The sequence below is a fragment of the Solanum verrucosum genome, unplaced genomic scaffold, assembly GCF_900185275.1.
Source record: "Solanum verrucosum unplaced genomic scaffold, falcon-dt-bn FXZP01000141.1, whole genome shotgun sequence".
NCBI classification, from domain to species: Eukaryota; Viridiplantae; Streptophyta; class Magnoliopsida; order Solanales; family Solanaceae; genus Solanum; species Solanum verrucosum.
The window spans coordinates 144,507-161,711 of record NW_026020335.1 but is presented as its reverse complement, the minus strand read 5'-3'; the positions used below and the strand labels follow the sequence as shown (position 1 = coordinate 161,711).

Sequence of the window (17,205 nt, the reverse complement as noted above, 5' to 3'; positions counted from 1 at the left end):
AAATTATTACAAAAAATAAAAAAAAATAAAAAATAAGGAATGTCGGCGTAATATTGTAAATCACATGGAAGGTGAGTGTTATAGAACAAAACCTAAAAGGAGAGTCTCTGAAATTATCCCAATAATTAATTTCATTATATTAATCTATAATATTTATCTGGACTAATGTATTCTTGAATTAATATAAGAGCATCCTAATCATTTTATGAATTTATATCCTATAAATTCTAAATAATTACAATATTAGTTTATTATCTTATCTTATCAATGATTTTTTCCACTATCCCAAGTCGAGATGAAATTTTTTTTTATCCAAGAGAGGTTATTAATTTAGAAATGTTCTATATACATTGTTTATCTAGCCAAAAAAAAAAAAAGTAATCCGAAGTGGGAATTGTTGGTTCTAAGGAACCCCCGTCTCCCTCTACTACTACCCCTTAATAGTGGCCTCTCACTTCAATCCTCTATTGCTCTGAGAAAAGTGAGATAGAGAGAAAGAGAGAGAGCGCAATGGAGATGTCAATGGCTTCAACAACTCCATGTTTCTCCCTCCCCAAGAAAACTTTTTGTATTTCCACTCCTATCTTTAAGAAGCACTTGTTTGGTACTACTTTGCCTTGTTGTTTATCTGCTAAACTACCCCTCAAACTCAACCCAATTCCTACTTCTATCAAATGCGCTGTTTCTGAGGCTACTCAAGCTCCATCTGGTCAGTTGTATTAATCATTTTCTGCCCTTTTCTTTCTTTGAATAATTAACGTTTATGGGCTTTTAACTGTAATTGGGAGGGGGCATTTCTGATTCAGAATTCTTGTCGTGGTAAAATTGAGCTAGGTTTGAAAAAAATGGTATTTTGGAAAACATGAATTTTGTTGTACATGTAGTTAGTGATTGCCCTTCTGTTTCTAACTGCCTTAGAGAAGAAGAGCCAATTGATGAGGAGAAGTGATATACGGAATATAGCAATTGTTGCACATGTTGATCATGGGAAGACCACATTGGTTGATTCAATGCTCAAACAAGCAAAGGTTGGTAATGAAATGACTATCTCAATGTTCTTATGGCGCTTTTTTTTATCTTGGCTAGTATAAGTTAATGCTATGCAATTTAAACAACTTTACTATCCTTATGGCTTAACATGCTCTTCATCCTCAACATTCTATTGAGATATTCATGTTGGTAGAAAACAGTAATTCTAAATTTCTTAAGAGTTACTGAATCACAGTGTTGAGTGTTGACTGCCCTCCTCTTTAATTTAGAGCAAGTTATTAGGAATTTTGTTGGTGATTCTTGAATGGTATTGGGAGAAATACCTGGTGCTTAAGAATTTAAGAGCAAGTTATTAGGAATGTTGTTTGTGATACTTGGTGGAATCTGTGTATTTGCTGTTTCAAGGAGGCACACCTTTGCTGTCTGAAAATAAAAAGAACACTTTTTTTTCTTTTAAAAGTAATGTTATAAAACCTCTTCCTCTCCTTAAAATCATCATAAAACTTATAAAGTTTAGTTTAGAAGTTGATATCATTGTTATTTTTTTGGGATGATTACACTTTAAAACCATTAGACTAAGTATTAAAGTTCAATTTTATTGCAATTTTCCATTGCAGGTTTTTCGTGATAACCAGTTTGTACAAGAAAGGATCATGGACTCCAATGATATAGAGCGTGAAAGGGGAATAACTATACTTAGCAAAAACACATCAATTACTTACAAGGATACAAAAATTAACATAATTGACACTCCAGGGCACTCTGACTTTGGTGGTGAAGTAGAACGTATCCTCAACATGGTTGAAGGAGTTCTCCTTGTGGTACTTTGACTACTTCTACTATAAAATTTATAAGAGGGACCATTTCCTATTTAATACTATCAATCATGATGTCTGGGATTTCTTAGTTAGTTTTTTCTTTGCTCTTCTGTGTGCCAAGATTTGGCTATGTTTTTGTTTACTTATTTAGGTTTATTTTTCTGCTGGTTAAAAGAATGAAGATCTGAAAAAGGTAAAAAAAAGAAGAAAAGCAGTCAACCAGGATGCTAAGGTTTTAGGACAGGGACTCAATATGCTAAGTTAATGGGACATTGTTGTCAATTTCAACTTACCGTTAGGCTTCCGTTTTGAGTGTAAATTTTAGACCTTTATGGATATGTTACTACAGGTATTTTCTTCCGAAAAGTGAAGTTCATTTGGATCACTTGACACGAAAGAAAGGAGATCAATTTGATGAAATGTAGGTTTAGAACTGCTTAAAATGTTAATTATAGTTTATCAGACCCAAAAAATATTAATTAGTAGTTAATTTGCAGCAAGGTAGTTCTAGATCACTCAAATTATTAAATGCAGATGAATAATTGGGGTTGTTAGCCGACTAATCATTGATCCCTTTGCTTCTACTTTGAGCAATGAATTATCTACTTTGCCCTTTTCCTTTTTCTCTTTTATCCAGGTGGGTACCAAACTGTGGATTTCGGGAACCGTGGAATTGGAAAGGTGTCCGAGTTTGACTCAATAACTTGTACTTTAACTAATTTAGCAAACCCCTTAATCCTAATAATATGTTTTCTTTTTCAACATTAAATCTATATGATTAGTAAGGTTTGAATGTTAAATCACTTGGTAAAGAGATGAAACACCTCTCCTTTCATCCCGTTTTATATTAGGAATTTACATCAAAGCATTATTTGGCACTTTGATGTACAATTCAATTTGTTGTGGTAAATTAAGAATTCAAGTCGCTGTTGGATTTCTGGTACAAGGTTGATTTCGTAATTAATACATTATTGCTCTTACTTTAGTTTGAATCTTTTTCATGTTGGTTAGATAATCGAAATTAGGTCACCTGCCTTAGACGGATCCAAGATTTGAAGACGACGGGGGCACCATTATCTTAACATAAACGCCAACAAAACTTCCAATGAAGGCTGAGGGATAGTTCCGTGTCTGGCAGGTCACTGGTAGTGTGAGCAGTGTTGAGAACACAAGTATATAGGTCAAATAAGGTTCTACGCTAATAATTGAACTTTAACACTGCTTAAACAATTCAGAGAGATAGCTCAGTTGTTAAGATTGGGCAAAATGTATGAATTGTTGCAGGTTTGATTCTCAGCTCTCTCATTTGTGCTTATTGTTTCCTGAAAATAGGTGTAAAATCAGATGTTTAACGTTGATACTATAAGCCATTTAAATTTAAACCAAAAGAAAAAACTATAGAAAAGGGACATTTGGGATTCGATCCCGGGCCACAACTAAGGGAAGCAATGGCTGCACCCAGCGTGCCCCCAGCCCACTTTCCTTTGTTAGGGTGCACAAAAAAATATATATTAGTTTCTCAAGGTATATACACATACATACATATTTTCCCTAAGTAACGGGTGCGTGTGCACTCCCACCCTTCCACGTGGGTCCGCCTAATTGGGATAGTACAAAGTTGGTGACTGCCATAAATATTAGCATAATGCTTTCATCTGTGATACAGCTTCACAGTTTTACATTAAGCAATAACAAAAGAAGTACGTGATTACAAAGATCTAGTGCATGCTTCACAGTTTTGAGTTGATGGAACTGTCTGCTTCCTTTTTATGAGCCAGAAATATTATAGTGTTTTCTTCTGTTGTACACATTGTTTTAATCTATTATCTTTCAGTACCATTTATAGTCGCATTGTAGCCCTTTTCTTTTGGTTAAATTCTAGAAATGCTTCTTCTCTAATGGTAGAGTTTCTGCTTTTTTGCTATGTATGCCTAAGTATTTATTGTCTCTGTATATTATTTTCCTGATGCATTCTCTTCACATAAAACCTACTATCGTGGTCTCTTCTATTTTTGTTTCTTTTGATAGCCACTATAACTGTGCTCTTTTTGGATTCACCCTGCTTTCTGTATATTTTTAGGTAGATTCTGTTGAGGGTCCAATGCCACAGACAAGATTTGTCTTGAAGAAGGCTCTGGAGTTTGGCCATGCTGTAGTTGTTGTAGTCAATAAAATTGATAGACCTTCTGCTCGTCCAGAGTTTGTTGTTAACTCTACATTTGAGCTCTTCATTGAACTTAATGCCACCGACGAACAGGTACATCTCTTGCCATCTGCTTTTCAGAGTAAAATGTCTCCTTGATATTTCCTTTTTCATTTATCTTATATTAATTGAATACTGTCCTTAAACACCCCCCCCCCCCCCCCCAAGAAAAGTAAAGGAATAAGGATTTTCAAAAGAAGAAGAAGAATCTCAAAAAAAAAAAAAAAACAAAGCAGTAGCTCTACATACTGATTTTGTGACATATATAAACCCTTGTTATAATGTTAAACAGATACACATATGGAACTACAACTAGTCTCACACAAAAAACAGCAGATAATGAGATAAATTAGATGTCAAAATCTTTATCATCATTTGAGAGTTGTACAATGAACATGAAAATATTCTCTTGAGTTGTTTGGGTATTCTTGAAAGAGGAATTTCTTAATTAAAGATGCCTGGCAGTTATTAGCATTAAGGTCCCCTTTTAACCAGTTGAACTTTCTGGGATTGTTGGTACCTTATGTAAGACATTGATTTTGATCTCTATCTCATTATCCTCTTTTCTGCAGTGTGATTTTCAGGTAATATATGCCAGTGGTATCAAGGGAAAGGCAGGACTATCACCTGAAAATTTGGGTGAGGATCTTGGCTCATTATTTGAGGCCGTCATTAGATGTATTCCAGGGCCCAAGATTAATAAAGATGGTGCACTTCAAATGCTTGTTAGTTCTTTCTTCACCTTTCCTCTTTTATTTATCCTATGATAAAGCTGCTGGTCTGCATATTTTTTTATGCAGTAAACCATCTTTATTTTCTTTAATGGCTCTCTTTAAAAGATGCAAATTTGTTCCTTGTGTAATGGGTGCTTGCATCGAGATGTATTCTGGAAGCTCTTTGTTGTGGGGAAATGTCGGAAGGCTTTGGAAAGAGTTGAAGCATTGAAAAACACCTTAAGCACTGCTACACAGGAAAAATAAATAAAATGACCTCTAGTAATACTGATTTCTTTCAAGAGGTGTTTCAATAGCAATGTGGATAGCTTGTCAAAAATGTATGAAGTTTCAGCCTTGTAGGTCCAGTGCTGAAACATCATCTGTATGTAAGATCTTAGAGTGGGGACAATGCTTACTCAGATGTTGGCTCTTCTGCACCACTAAGTACTTTGTAGTTCTTCTTGAAAAGGAGCCATAATTATGTATTTTCTTATCTAACTGATCAATAAACATTATAGGCTACAAATATTGAGTATGAAGAACATAAAGGGCGCATAGCTATTGGACGTGTGCATGCTGGAAGTCTGCGCAGGGGAATGGATGTGAAGGTAGGTCATACCATCTTCTCTCATTTGGGGTTGTTCATCCTATGAAAGCTCTTACATCAGTCTTTTTTATTCCCTTGCAAACTGCTGTTGTTCCTGTTTATACACACTAGACACTACATTCAATTGTTTGAGATATTATCAGTTAAAGTATTATTCTTGAATGAGTACCTTCTAGATCAGTTTGTCCTACCAATGGAGCTCAAATTGACTTCTATACTGTTTTACTGCTTGCCTGCAGTGTTTAGTTATGCTCATGCAAGGGATCTGTTGCGAGGATGCAACATAATTTCTCTCACTCACAAAATTGTACAAGATATAGAATTTCCTTTCTGAATACAGGAAATATACATATGTACGTAAAAAACGATGTGATTCTGTGTGCGTATTATAATTCTTACAGTCATATTTGCTTATCAAGAGAGATTATTTTTTAAGAGGCTTATCAAGAAAGGTTTTTGTTGAAGAGGCTTATCAAGAGATTTTTAGTTTCTCCTATGTTAGTATGTTAGTAACATGCATAAAAGGAAGTCTTTCTGTCACTTGATAGATGTTATGTCTCTACGTTAGGTGCATTAACAGTTGAGATAACGAACTAATCTTCTTCATGTGGGAAGGCTAGGTTATCACACATGAACAAAGTTCTAAGTTCCAAAAATTCCAGTCTAACCTTTCTTGTTTTACTATGAGATCAAAGACGACGTCCACACACTTGTACACATTTTTTTGATAAGGTAATTAATTTAATCAATAATCGGAAAATCTCCCATATACAAGCAGTGTATGTGTATGTGTTGTATTTACAAACTCACACGCTTAACAAGAGAGATTTAACCTCTCCAACAGAAGTTCTCTAGCAGCCAAAAGCAATGTTTTCTATAGCTTGATGTATGCGTATATTCTAAGTTAAGAGCATTGCAGTTGATCTAACAGATGACAAACCAATCTTTGTGCTGACCGAATACAAGTCATGAGTCTCCATCCATTCTCCCACCTCTAGTTGTTAAATTTAGGTTGAGAAGTTGAGAATATAAGATCAAATGCTAGGATTCTTCATTGATCTTATGCTCTGATTGATGTATAATTCCACTAATACATATAAACCTCTGGTGCTGATCTTAATGGTTGATCTTAGGACCTCGTATATTAGTGTCGACTAAATGTGACTAAGACTGTTGCTTGCCTTATTAGCTTATCAAACTTTTTGAGATAATAAATTTATGAAATTTCATTTTTTTCATGGAACTTGTTATACATGCTAGTCCTATCTATGTGAGAAGTGTGTTCTTTTAGTTTTCAATTTCTTTTCTTGATGAGTTATACAATAACCTTTTCAGATATGTACATCTGAAGACGCATGCAGATTCGGCAGAGTAAGTGAGTTATTTGTGTATGAGAAATTCAGTAGAGTTCCTGCTGAAACTGTTGAAGCTGGAGATATTTGTGCGGTGTGTGGCATTGATGATATTCAGGTATTAAAACTGAATATGTTGGTTGGTTGGCTTATATACATTACTTGTCATTTGAGATGATTGCAAACATTTGATGCAAAGCTGTTTCTGAACCACTGTTCTTCTTTTGTAAACTTAGATTGGAGAGACTATTGCTGACAAAAGCGATGGAAAACCATTACCTTCAATCAAGGTTGAAGAACCTACAGTGAAAATGTCATTTTCAGTCAATACATCCCCCTTTGTTGGCCGTGAGGTAAATCACTATTTAGTAACATCTTTTTTTACATGTTTTTTCATACCATGGAAGGGACAAACTGTAGAGTTGACTTTCATTCTGAAAAATGCATTGCTTCTTTCATTTTGTACTTTTTCGTCTTATAGTGGCATATTTTAAAGTAGGCTTTATTCTTTATGTTGTTATTTCTTTTGCCGTCTAGATCCTTCTTTTTCCCTTTAGGAATAGGCATAAGTACCTCCAGAACTCTGGTCGGATTTTCAGTTACACACCCGATCTTTGTGGGGTCTTGTTACCCCCAAACTTTTTTGACTTGACCTTGAATACCATAGGTATAATACATAAACGTGCCTTTTAACTTGGCCTTAGCTGACATTTATGCCCTCCAACTTTGGGTGTGCACAAGTGGACACTTAAACTTGTATAAGGATGAACAAGTAGACACACACGTCCTTAATGACGTAATATAAATCAGTTAGAGTATCTCTCACACGAATTGCCAAGTAGGACATGTGTGGATACTTGTTCAACTTTATACAAGTTTATGTGTCTATTTGTGCACACCCAAAGTTGGAGGATATAAATACCAGTTGAAGCCAAATTAAAGGGTTATGTTTTATGCCAATGCCATAACTAGATCTGATGTAAGTTGTAATACATATTTTACCACTTAATATATTTATTTTTCACATTTTCTTCTCCTTCCTTCTTTCTTCCTCCACCCGCCCTCCACTACTAGAGGTGTCAGATGGGCGGGTTGAGCTGAATTTGAGTGGGTTAAAATGGGTTGAGTTTCCCAATATTTATTTGGGCTGAGTTGCCCAAAAGTTATTTGGGCTGAAATGCAGGTCATAATCCAACCTGTCTAATTTCTTACTAAATTCTAATTGCTTCATTTCTTCTTTTGTACTCCCTCGTTTCAATTTGTTTGTATGGTTTTGACTTGACATGGTGTTTAAGAAAGTAAAATAGACTTGTATCTTGTGCTTTTAAACTAATGATATGTCAAATGTATCAAAATGTCCTTTAATCTTCTGGTCTTAAACATGTCATATGGAAATTATGAAAGATTGCCAAAAAAGGGAAGGCATTATTTTTGAAACGGACTAAAATGGAAAGTAAGACAAACACAAATTAGAAGGGAGGGAGTGATACTTTAGTACCTAATAAAACTATTTTTTTTCTTTATTATGGCTATATATAACACGTTCAAACAAAAAAAAATTGAAAATATTTTAACAAGATTTTTTATGGGTCAATTTGGGCTACATATCAACCTAGATTCTATGGGTTGAAATGGACGGAGGCATTGAGCCAATAGATGGGCGGGTCAATAACCAACCCAAACTTAGGTGGGTTGTGTTTTCATGGGCTAATTTTTTCACCTTTATCCACAACCACCAGAGAAATAACGGACCAACTTTGAATTCATCCTTACAAGATTCATTACAAAAAGGCTAGGTTTGGTATGGAGAATTTGTGGATCACCAACCTGTCCACACAACCCTATGGATCTGGAGTATGGAGATCCATCAGAAATTTATGGATCAAATTCTTTAACAAATGCAAAATCAAGGTAGGGAATGGTGGAAGGACTTTGTTCTGGGAAGACAAAAGGGTGGATTAGGTGACTTTGAGAAATAGGTTCCCTATTTTGTTCAATATGAGCCTTCAAAAAGAGGCTACAATCAGAGAAATGAGAGATAATCAAGGGTGGGATCTAAGGTTTAGAAGACATCTAAATGATTGGGAGGTCAATAAAATAATTGAGCTACTCAACATTCTAGGGTAGTGCAAAGATCTAAACACAAATGAGGACAATCTATTTTGGAATCCAGATGAGCAAGGCAGATTTTCAATTGGCTCGGCTTATAGAAGCTCACAAAGACCTGGTACTCGTATAGGTGGATAGCCTTGGAAGATGATTTGGAAAGTCAAGATACCATTCAAGATAGCATGTTTCACTTGGCTGTTAGCCAATCAGGCTGCACTCACTCAACACAGCCTCATGAAAAGAGGCATGCAAATCTGTTCTAGGTGTTGGTTTTGTGAATGTGAGGTCAAGATAATAAATCATCTCTTTCTACATTGTAGAGAGACTACGAAGTTGTGGCAGATTTTCATCAACTTAAGGGGCATCAGTTGGACTATGCCAAGGAACATCAAAGAAGCTCTAGCTTGCTGGAACAGAGATGGGAATCAGTCAGGACACAGGGAGAGATGGAAGATTGTCCCTGCCTGCATTTGGTGGTCTATATGGATGGAGAGAAACCAGAGATGTTTCAAAAAAAGAGCTGCTCTATGCAAAATTTGAAGCTGAATTGCCTGGTCCTTTTCTTTTTTTGGTGTAAACATGAATATCCTCAAGATGCAAAGGATATTCCTAGTATTTTAGAGTTCTTATGACTTCCATAGGAGTTCTTTGCTTTTTGCAACTTTTGGATGTAAGTATTACTAGAATACTCCTTATGTATTCTTTTGTTTATAATACAAGTTACCTTTCTCAAAAAAAAAAAGATTCATTACAAAAAAATTCACTTACCAAAGCTAATGGATTGCGAGTCTTCCCAATTGCACTTGTCCGTTGCTTTGAACTAAATCTAAATGTCTCAGTAGGCTACTATGGACTTCTTTCAACTATGGACTAAAGAAGCTCTCTTTCAAATTCTTTTTTTCAATTTCATTTTTGATATGACTATCTCTGGTAAATGCAATGAAATTGCAGAAACATACAACATAATTAGGAAAATCCCCTTCTTGAATAGTCCAATAAGGTGTAACACTGTAGATAAGAGGAAACCTACTATTCAAGAGGTTTTTCTTGACTCAAATGGGAGCAGGTTTGAAAAAGAAAAATTGGGAAGTCTCTCTGACGATGATGATAGTGGAGACAATGCATATGGTTTCTCCATCATCGGAAGGACATCATTGATCTATCGACGCCAACCACAGTTCCATCCAAGAAGAAACAAAGAACAGAGAAGTCTACTAAATGGAACCCCACAGTTTTCACCATCAAAGATGATGATTTGATGTTGTTTAAGCTTCACTCCTTCCTTTGTAGTTAAGATCCCCATATTTGATTTCTCTAAATCTGAAGTCTCATTTGTTTAATGTTTGTTAGAATGGGTAAAAGTCCCACATTGGTTGGGGAATGGACTGGTGGTCTCCTTATATGGACTTGGGCAATCCTCCCCTCATGAGCTATCTTTTGGGGTTGAGTTAGGCCCAGGTGCCATATCTTTACATGGTATTAGAGCCAGGTCCATCCCCGTTTGGGCTCCCGTTCCACGCGCCAATTGGGCCTGGACGTGAAGGGGGGTGTTAGAGTGGGTAAAAGTCCCACATTGGTTGGGGAATAGACTAGTGGTCTCCTTATATGGACTTGGGCAATCCTCCCCTTATGAGCTAGCTTTTGGGGTTGAGTTAGGCACAAGTGCCATATCTTTACAATGCTCATTGGATACCTCTTCAATTATGGACCTAAGTCCTTCGGTCTTTATTTGACCCTATCAATGGTTGGCTGTCAAGTGCTTTTAAGGGGAGATTTAGGAGATGTTGGAGCAAGTAGTGGAAGGTGGCGCCGGTGAGGGTAGTGGTGGAGGAGAGAAGAAAAGAACAGAAAAGTAGAGAGGAAAAAAAGAAGTAAAGAAAGTAGGAAAATATATATTTAATAAGAAATGTTAAAGAAGTATTTTTTTCACATTTTCTTTGTTTTTCACTATTTTTGAGAGTGTAATACACTCTTCCGACTCCCTACCACATCATGACTTAGGGGTAATAATTCCACTTCAAGATAGTCTAAGGGTTAATAATCCTCTACAAAGGTTGGATGTGTAACTGAAAATCCAGCCTTAGTTCAATGGGGTACTTATGCCTTTTTCCTTTTCTTTAAGGTGAGATGTTGGGAGGTGGGACAAACACAAGGTCATCTTCCTCTTCTCTTCTTTACAATGCAACGCTTTGAGCAAATCTCACATCGGGAAAACACCCAAGACATGCCGGGTATATAAGGAAGCGAGCCGTAGATCCTAGTAACACGTGTTTAAATCATGCAGGTTGCAGGTCAATGTAGATAATATGACTACTGAGCTGGGTTGTTACATTTGGTGTTAGAGCTACTTGTGTGCAATCTTTTTTATGGTGAGCCGAATCTCAAGGAGGACGTTCAGTTTCTGAGGGAGGTGTATGTAGCACCATACTGAAATTGTACATTGACAAATTCCTTAGGCTCTGATGTGCTTAAAGTCATGTAGATATAGGCCCAAACTTGACAATAACATGAGTGGAGTGATCTATTCTAAAGTCACAACCTTGGATGGAAGTCGAAGAAACCTCGACGAGGAAACAGAGTGCTTTAGAGGGGACGTATCTAACAATTTAGACAATCCCACATTGACAAAGAGCAAGAGATGCTGGGTGTACAAGGGAAACAAGTATTAGACATAGAGGACACCTTTTGAAGCCGTGCGAGCTTAGGGCCAAAGCAGACACTATCAATAGTATGTTGGGTTGTTATATATGACTTCAATTAGAGCATGATCTGAAACTCTTTAAGTGAATTCCACATTGAAAAATACCTTAGGCCATGTTGGTGTGTTTTAAAGCCATGCAACCTAGGCTCAAGGCCGATGATGTGTTTTAAAGCTGTACAAGCCTAAACACAAAGTGAACAATATTAATACTGGGTCTACTGCCTAGGTTGTGCGTCTGTAAAATGCATCAGCAGACTTAAGGACGTGTCGATGTGGTATTCTCATAGAGTATTGCATGCACTCCTTTCTCCAAATTCTAATGTTTGCTGCTTTTTTTTTTTAAAAAGAACTCCTGAATTTGAAGTTTCAAGCTTCTTTAAATCCACTGTTCCATGATAGAATGAAGTCAGAACAGGTTTTGAGCCTCAGGGGTTGGCCTGCTGGCAATTGACTTGAGCCTTGGGGTTTGCTCCCTTTCAAGGTCTCAAGTTCGAAACCCACTAGGTGCAAACAATTTCTGAGGGCCATCGGACTGGGTAAAACCTGAATTAACCGTGGTGCACTTGCGGGAAACTCCTTGCCGAGGGCCTGTGCACCCCCGGGATTAGTCGGGGCTCAAAGAGACTCGGACACCCGGTGCAAATCAAAAAAAAAAACAGGTTTTGAATAAAAATTGTGACAATCAAATGTGGCAATTAATAAGAAATTTTTTACATTAAAAAAATCATGTTCAGTCTTCTTAATCATTAGCATTAATTGTACCATAGAAATTGCAACAAGGCAAAAATTTACATCTGTGTCCAACTACCTGGAAGTGATACTAGCTCAGATCCAATTTATATGGCATTCTTTCTATTTTGGGACTTCCAAAGTGTTCGACACAATTTTTCTAGTATATATTACATACAATTTTCACAACTTCCAATCAATCAAATTTGTAACTATTCAATTTTTAACTTTGAAGTGATGTTTTCTATATAAAAACAACTTTTCAACATCTATTTTAATATTTTATTTCCATCATTAATATAAAACAGAAGTCTAAGTTAACAAAAGTTAAAAGTCAAAATATTTATGTTAAATTATATGGAGAAATTGGAGGCTAAATGACATTAGAAACCCCCTGCTGTTGGACCCGAAAATGAGTAAACATTAACAAACAATTCTGTTTTATTTATTAATGATGATATGGTAAATACAGGAAGCTATTCCAGCTGAAGTTATGCCAAACTTTTTGCTGCCCAAATCTTTATTTCATTTATCATACTCCATTCAATACATACACACACAGCTTTTTTCTTTCTCGGTGCATAATTTTCCTGTTATGCTTCAAACCAGCTCTCATGTAGATAGCAATTGAGATCTGAGAACATGATAGATGGCACATTCTGTGCTGAAACTGAATTTGAGAACAATGCATAGTTTAATTGAAGAGTATTTTGTCGCCTTTACCACAGATAGAACATGCTTGCTTTCATGAGAAATGATTTTAAACAATTTTATGTGTAGTTTAGTTGAAGAGTACTTCACAGATAGAACTTGCTTTCATGGGAAATGATTTTAAATATTTTTCAGGGAAAGTATGTTACTAGTCGAAACCTAAGAGACCGGTTGTACCGTGAGCTGGAAAGAAATCTGGCAATGAAAGTTGAAGATGGTGAAACTGCAGATACGTTCATTGTCAGTGGACGTGGTACTTTGCATATTACCATCCTGATAGAGAACATGTAAGAAAATTCTATCACATACCCCGGACCACACTATCTTACTCATACTAAAAATCTGAAATGTTCAGGCGAAGGGAAGGATACGAATTCATGGTGGGACCTCCTAAAGTGATAAATAAGAGAGTGAATGACAAGTTGCTGGAACCTTTTGAGGTAATCATTGGCTGAGTTTGTTTTGTGTATAACTGGACGAAATGGATAATGCACATAAGTTGAGATCATTTTTAATATATTATCCGTGTTGTATTTTTGGTAGCACTGTGGTAACGTCTCATGATTTTCACTTTGGTTTGGCCCTTCCCCAGACCCGCGCATAGCAGGAGCTTAGTGCTTTTTTAATACATCTGGAAGCTTGTCCAATATTGCTTTCTGGTTCTGTTTCTGTAGGACTTATCTGTTGAACTTGTATACTAGGAAAGTATTGTTTAATCTCTATCAATTGTTAGTCCTGACTTTTGTATTCCATATTTGCAGATTGCTACTGTTGAGGTTCCTGAAGAACACATGGGGTCTGTGGTTGAACTTCTGGGGAAAAGGCGTGGGCAGATGTTTGATATGCAAGGGCTTGGGTAAGTAAAAATTGTCATGATGACCGGATATTTTTCAGAATGATAAATTGGTAAAAGATTCTCTCAGCTTAGTGGAGTAGGTTTGGCATCATGGCACACGGTAACAGGATAGTTAACATAATTCCAACTGTGAATATTTGCTAAGAATCATGAGTCTTACACTAGGAAGTTAGAGAAGTACCTGTTCTTTGGCAACATCATTCCAAGCATAGATTAAAAACATTGCTTTCAGTCTCAGAATATCTTATACAATCCTACCGGTCCTTAAAATGAGATCCTCCCTACGTAGATCTGGCAATTCAACAGTTTGTTGTCTTCTGAGATAGCTGTATGTACTTAACCATAACAAGGTTCTAGTTGTGCTGAAAGTTGCGAGTTTGATTAATGTGCTTCCGATTTCCATTTTGATCCACTGTTGTGAGGAAAAAAAAATTAAATTCTTAAAAAATAAATAAATGAAATGCTGATAATTATTGCTATAATTATTCAATAAAACTGTTTTGGTTTATGTTTAGCTCAGCTGAAGAATACCATCAAGGAAAATGACTGATATTTGTGATGTATGTTTGCTCGGACTCTTCAAAAGTGTCAGATGGTGTGTGTCGGATCCTCCAAAGGTAGTGCATTTTTGGAGGATCCGACTTCAATATGGCAACATTTTAGGAGAGTCCGAGCGACATAGTTTGTGATCAGATATGGACATTAGGCTCATAGAATCAATTTTGGTCTTGTTTATTCAATGTTTGTCCCAGGAGCAGCAACGTGGTTCTTTCAATTATTTGCATTATATGGACATCCTGCATTCTCATTAGTGATATGTTATATCAGAGGATATCCTGGAAAAGAAGGGACCTTTTCTTCGTCGTCTTGCTTTATTGTCCACTGTGTTTTTATTCATTCTTCGTGATATTTTGGGTTCTTGAAAGGCACAGTTTTTAGCTGCAGAGTACTTTTTCATTTTTGTTCATTGAATACAAGACACTAATGCAACTTATCTGTCAGATCTGAAGGAACAACTTTCCTCAAATATAAAATACCTACCCGTGGTCTTCTTGGATTGCGTAATTCAATCTTGACAGCTTCTAGAGGCACAGCAATTCTCAACACAGTATTTGAGAGCTATGAACCATGGGCTGGTGATATTTCTACTCGTGATCTTGGTTCACTGGTAATTTTCCACCTTCGGTACAATCTTCTCCTCAGTAAAGATCAAATTTTAAATTAGTTTTAACGTCTTAGCAAATAGCAGATGGTCCAAGTTTTTACAAAATTTTGTTTTTAACTTTAAAAAGATGTGATTTTTAGTAGTTTTATTTAGTTTTTAAATATGAAAAAATTATTTGAAAACATTAATAAACTGATGTGCAATTTCACGACAAAAATTGGATGCATTGATCCTCGTACTCTGAATCTTGTGCTTTTTCCGGAACAGAATGATATTATATTCTAAATTTTGCTTATATCATCATAGGTTGCATTTGACGACGGAACAAGTACATCCTACGCGCTCATGAGTTCTCAGGACAGAGGACAGTTGTTTATTGGCCCTGGAGTTGATGTTTATAAAGGTCAAATAGTTGGTATTCACCAACGGTCAGGTGACCTAGCCCTGAATGTCTGCAAGAAAAAAGCTGCAACAAATGTCCGTTCAAACAAAGAAGTAACAGGTAAAGTCAGCACCAAAGTTTTTACTGAAAAATCTCAACCTTTTCCTACATAGAATTGGAATAAATTGTTCAAGAAAAGATTTATTTACATTTTGGCCCCATATTGTATCAAAGAGCTTAAAATTCTGCAATTCGAGCTGTTACGTAGAGAAAAATGGTGTGTTGCCTTGCTACTAGCTTCATTCCCCACCTTCCTTAAATATAGTTTCTAATTCTGCTTTCAAGGGAGTCCAATATTATCCTGATAGCATGATGGGGGAAATCACTACCTTTTTTTTTTCTTTCTGATTAATTATAAAATTGTTCTTGTGTACTTAACATTCTGATAGTATGTCTTTGCTTTTGTCTGCCTCATACTAACTGAAGCCCCATACCATTACATGTGCAGTGGTTCTTGATACCCCACTGGATTTTAGTCTGGATGATTGCATAGAGTACATTCAAGAAGATGAGCTTGTTGAAGTTACTCCATCAAGTATCCGGATGTTGAAAAAATCCAAAGTCTGCCAAAAAAACGCGATGAGGGTTTACATAGAACGAGGCAAAGAGATGTGATGAAGTATACATAGGATGAGACAATATACATGTTACCCAGCTCATTAATTCATTCCAAATCCTCTCTCTTTTGGATGGTGCATACAGGATCATTAGCATGTTGGTACTTTTAACATGTGAATTGAACTTTTGGTTAATGCAGAGCTATACTGCATTCAATGCCTTAAGTACAATAGGTTGAAACCTTTTGGTAGTTGGATTTGGTTAGACATACAAAGGTGTGGTATATTTCTCACAATTTGTATAGATGATACAATAGAGAGCATGCAAAACAATTTGCAATATTTGGTTATTTTTGGTATTGTAATAGCTATTATAGCATTATCAAATTACATATTTTTGTGTAAAATTTGCTTAATGGGGTGCCCATTATTTATTCCAATCAACTTAATAATATGATTTGGTTATATTTGTTTTTCCTTCATATCTTATCCAGATATTCATCCATGTAGATGCATAATAGTACTTCACAAATATTTGTGCTTCTTAAACTAAGTGAACCGTGCTTAATCTTAATATGTCATTTTTGTTTTCAGAACTAGAAAAATATGGCACGGGCCCAACTTGAAGATTGTTTAAGCTAGATTGATGTTATTCACAATAATAATTGAAAAACATATATTAATTATTTGATAGTATTTACCAAGGGGAGCCAAGTTTACAAAATAGTTTTGCGCGTCTTATTTACATAAGTTTACAAAATAGTTTTGTTCGTGTTATTTACATAAATTTACAAAATCTGATGTATCTTCAAGTTTGAGATTATTAACCTAAAATTGAGACCCGCTACATAAAGAAGGTGAGATTAAAGTGAATCACAATCACTTGAAATGATTAATAATCAAAATGAATTAAGAGTTATAGCCACTTTTATTCCCAAATTTACAACAAAAAAAACATAGGCACACATCCTTTTGTGATTATTCTCCAAACTTATAAATGATCGACATACAAGGAAGGGGAAAAAAGAGTGAACAAATATCCTTTTAGTTTGAGATGGTATTGAAGTTAGGAAGATTTCACAAATTGACTTGGCGGTGTCTACTCCAAAGTCAATGAATTTTGTTTAGTTATTGGTTCTAATTACAAAGAATTGAAGTTAGAAGAGGTTACCATATTCAACAATATAAATGGTTCTCTAACATAAACTAATACTCCCTTTGTCCTAGATTTATGTTCCTTATTCAAAAA

The 17,205-nt window shown here is 35.8% G+C and overlaps 1 protein-coding gene across 1 annotated transcript; it reads left to right on the top strand.

The window, feature by feature from the left end:
• The first annotated feature begins 396 nt into the window (after positions 1–396).
• Positions 397–16,305, top strand: LOC125836850 (putative elongation factor TypA-like SVR3, chloroplastic). Its single transcript, XM_049516011.1, has 14 exons — positions 397–709; positions 919–1,028; positions 1,608–1,811; positions 3,889–4,065; positions 4,584–4,736; positions 5,246–5,335; positions 6,670–6,804; positions 6,923–7,039; positions 13,072–13,223; positions 13,292–13,376; positions 13,698–13,792; positions 14,795–14,960; positions 15,264–15,459; positions 15,848–16,305. The coding sequence occupies exons 1-14, from the start codon at positions 511–513 to the stop codon at positions 16,012–16,014; spliced, it is 2,046 nt and encodes a 681-aa protein (XP_049371968.1). The 5' UTR covers positions 397–510; the 3' UTR covers positions 16,015–16,305.
• Positions 16,306–17,205: the final 900 nt, after the last annotated feature.

Coding starts and splice junctions, on each gene's coding strand:
- LOC125836850 (XM_049516011.1), top strand. CDS start 511: ATGGAGATGTCAATGGCTTCAACAACTCCATGTTTCTCCCTCCCCAAG. Junction 5,336..6,669: donor GCAGGGGAATGGATGTGAAG/GTAGGTCATACC, acceptor TAACCTTTTCAG/ATATGTACATCTGAAGACGC. Junction 13,377..13,697: donor AGTTGCTGGAACCTTTTGAG/GTAATCATTGGC, acceptor CCATATTTGCAG/ATTGCTACTGTTGAGGTTCC.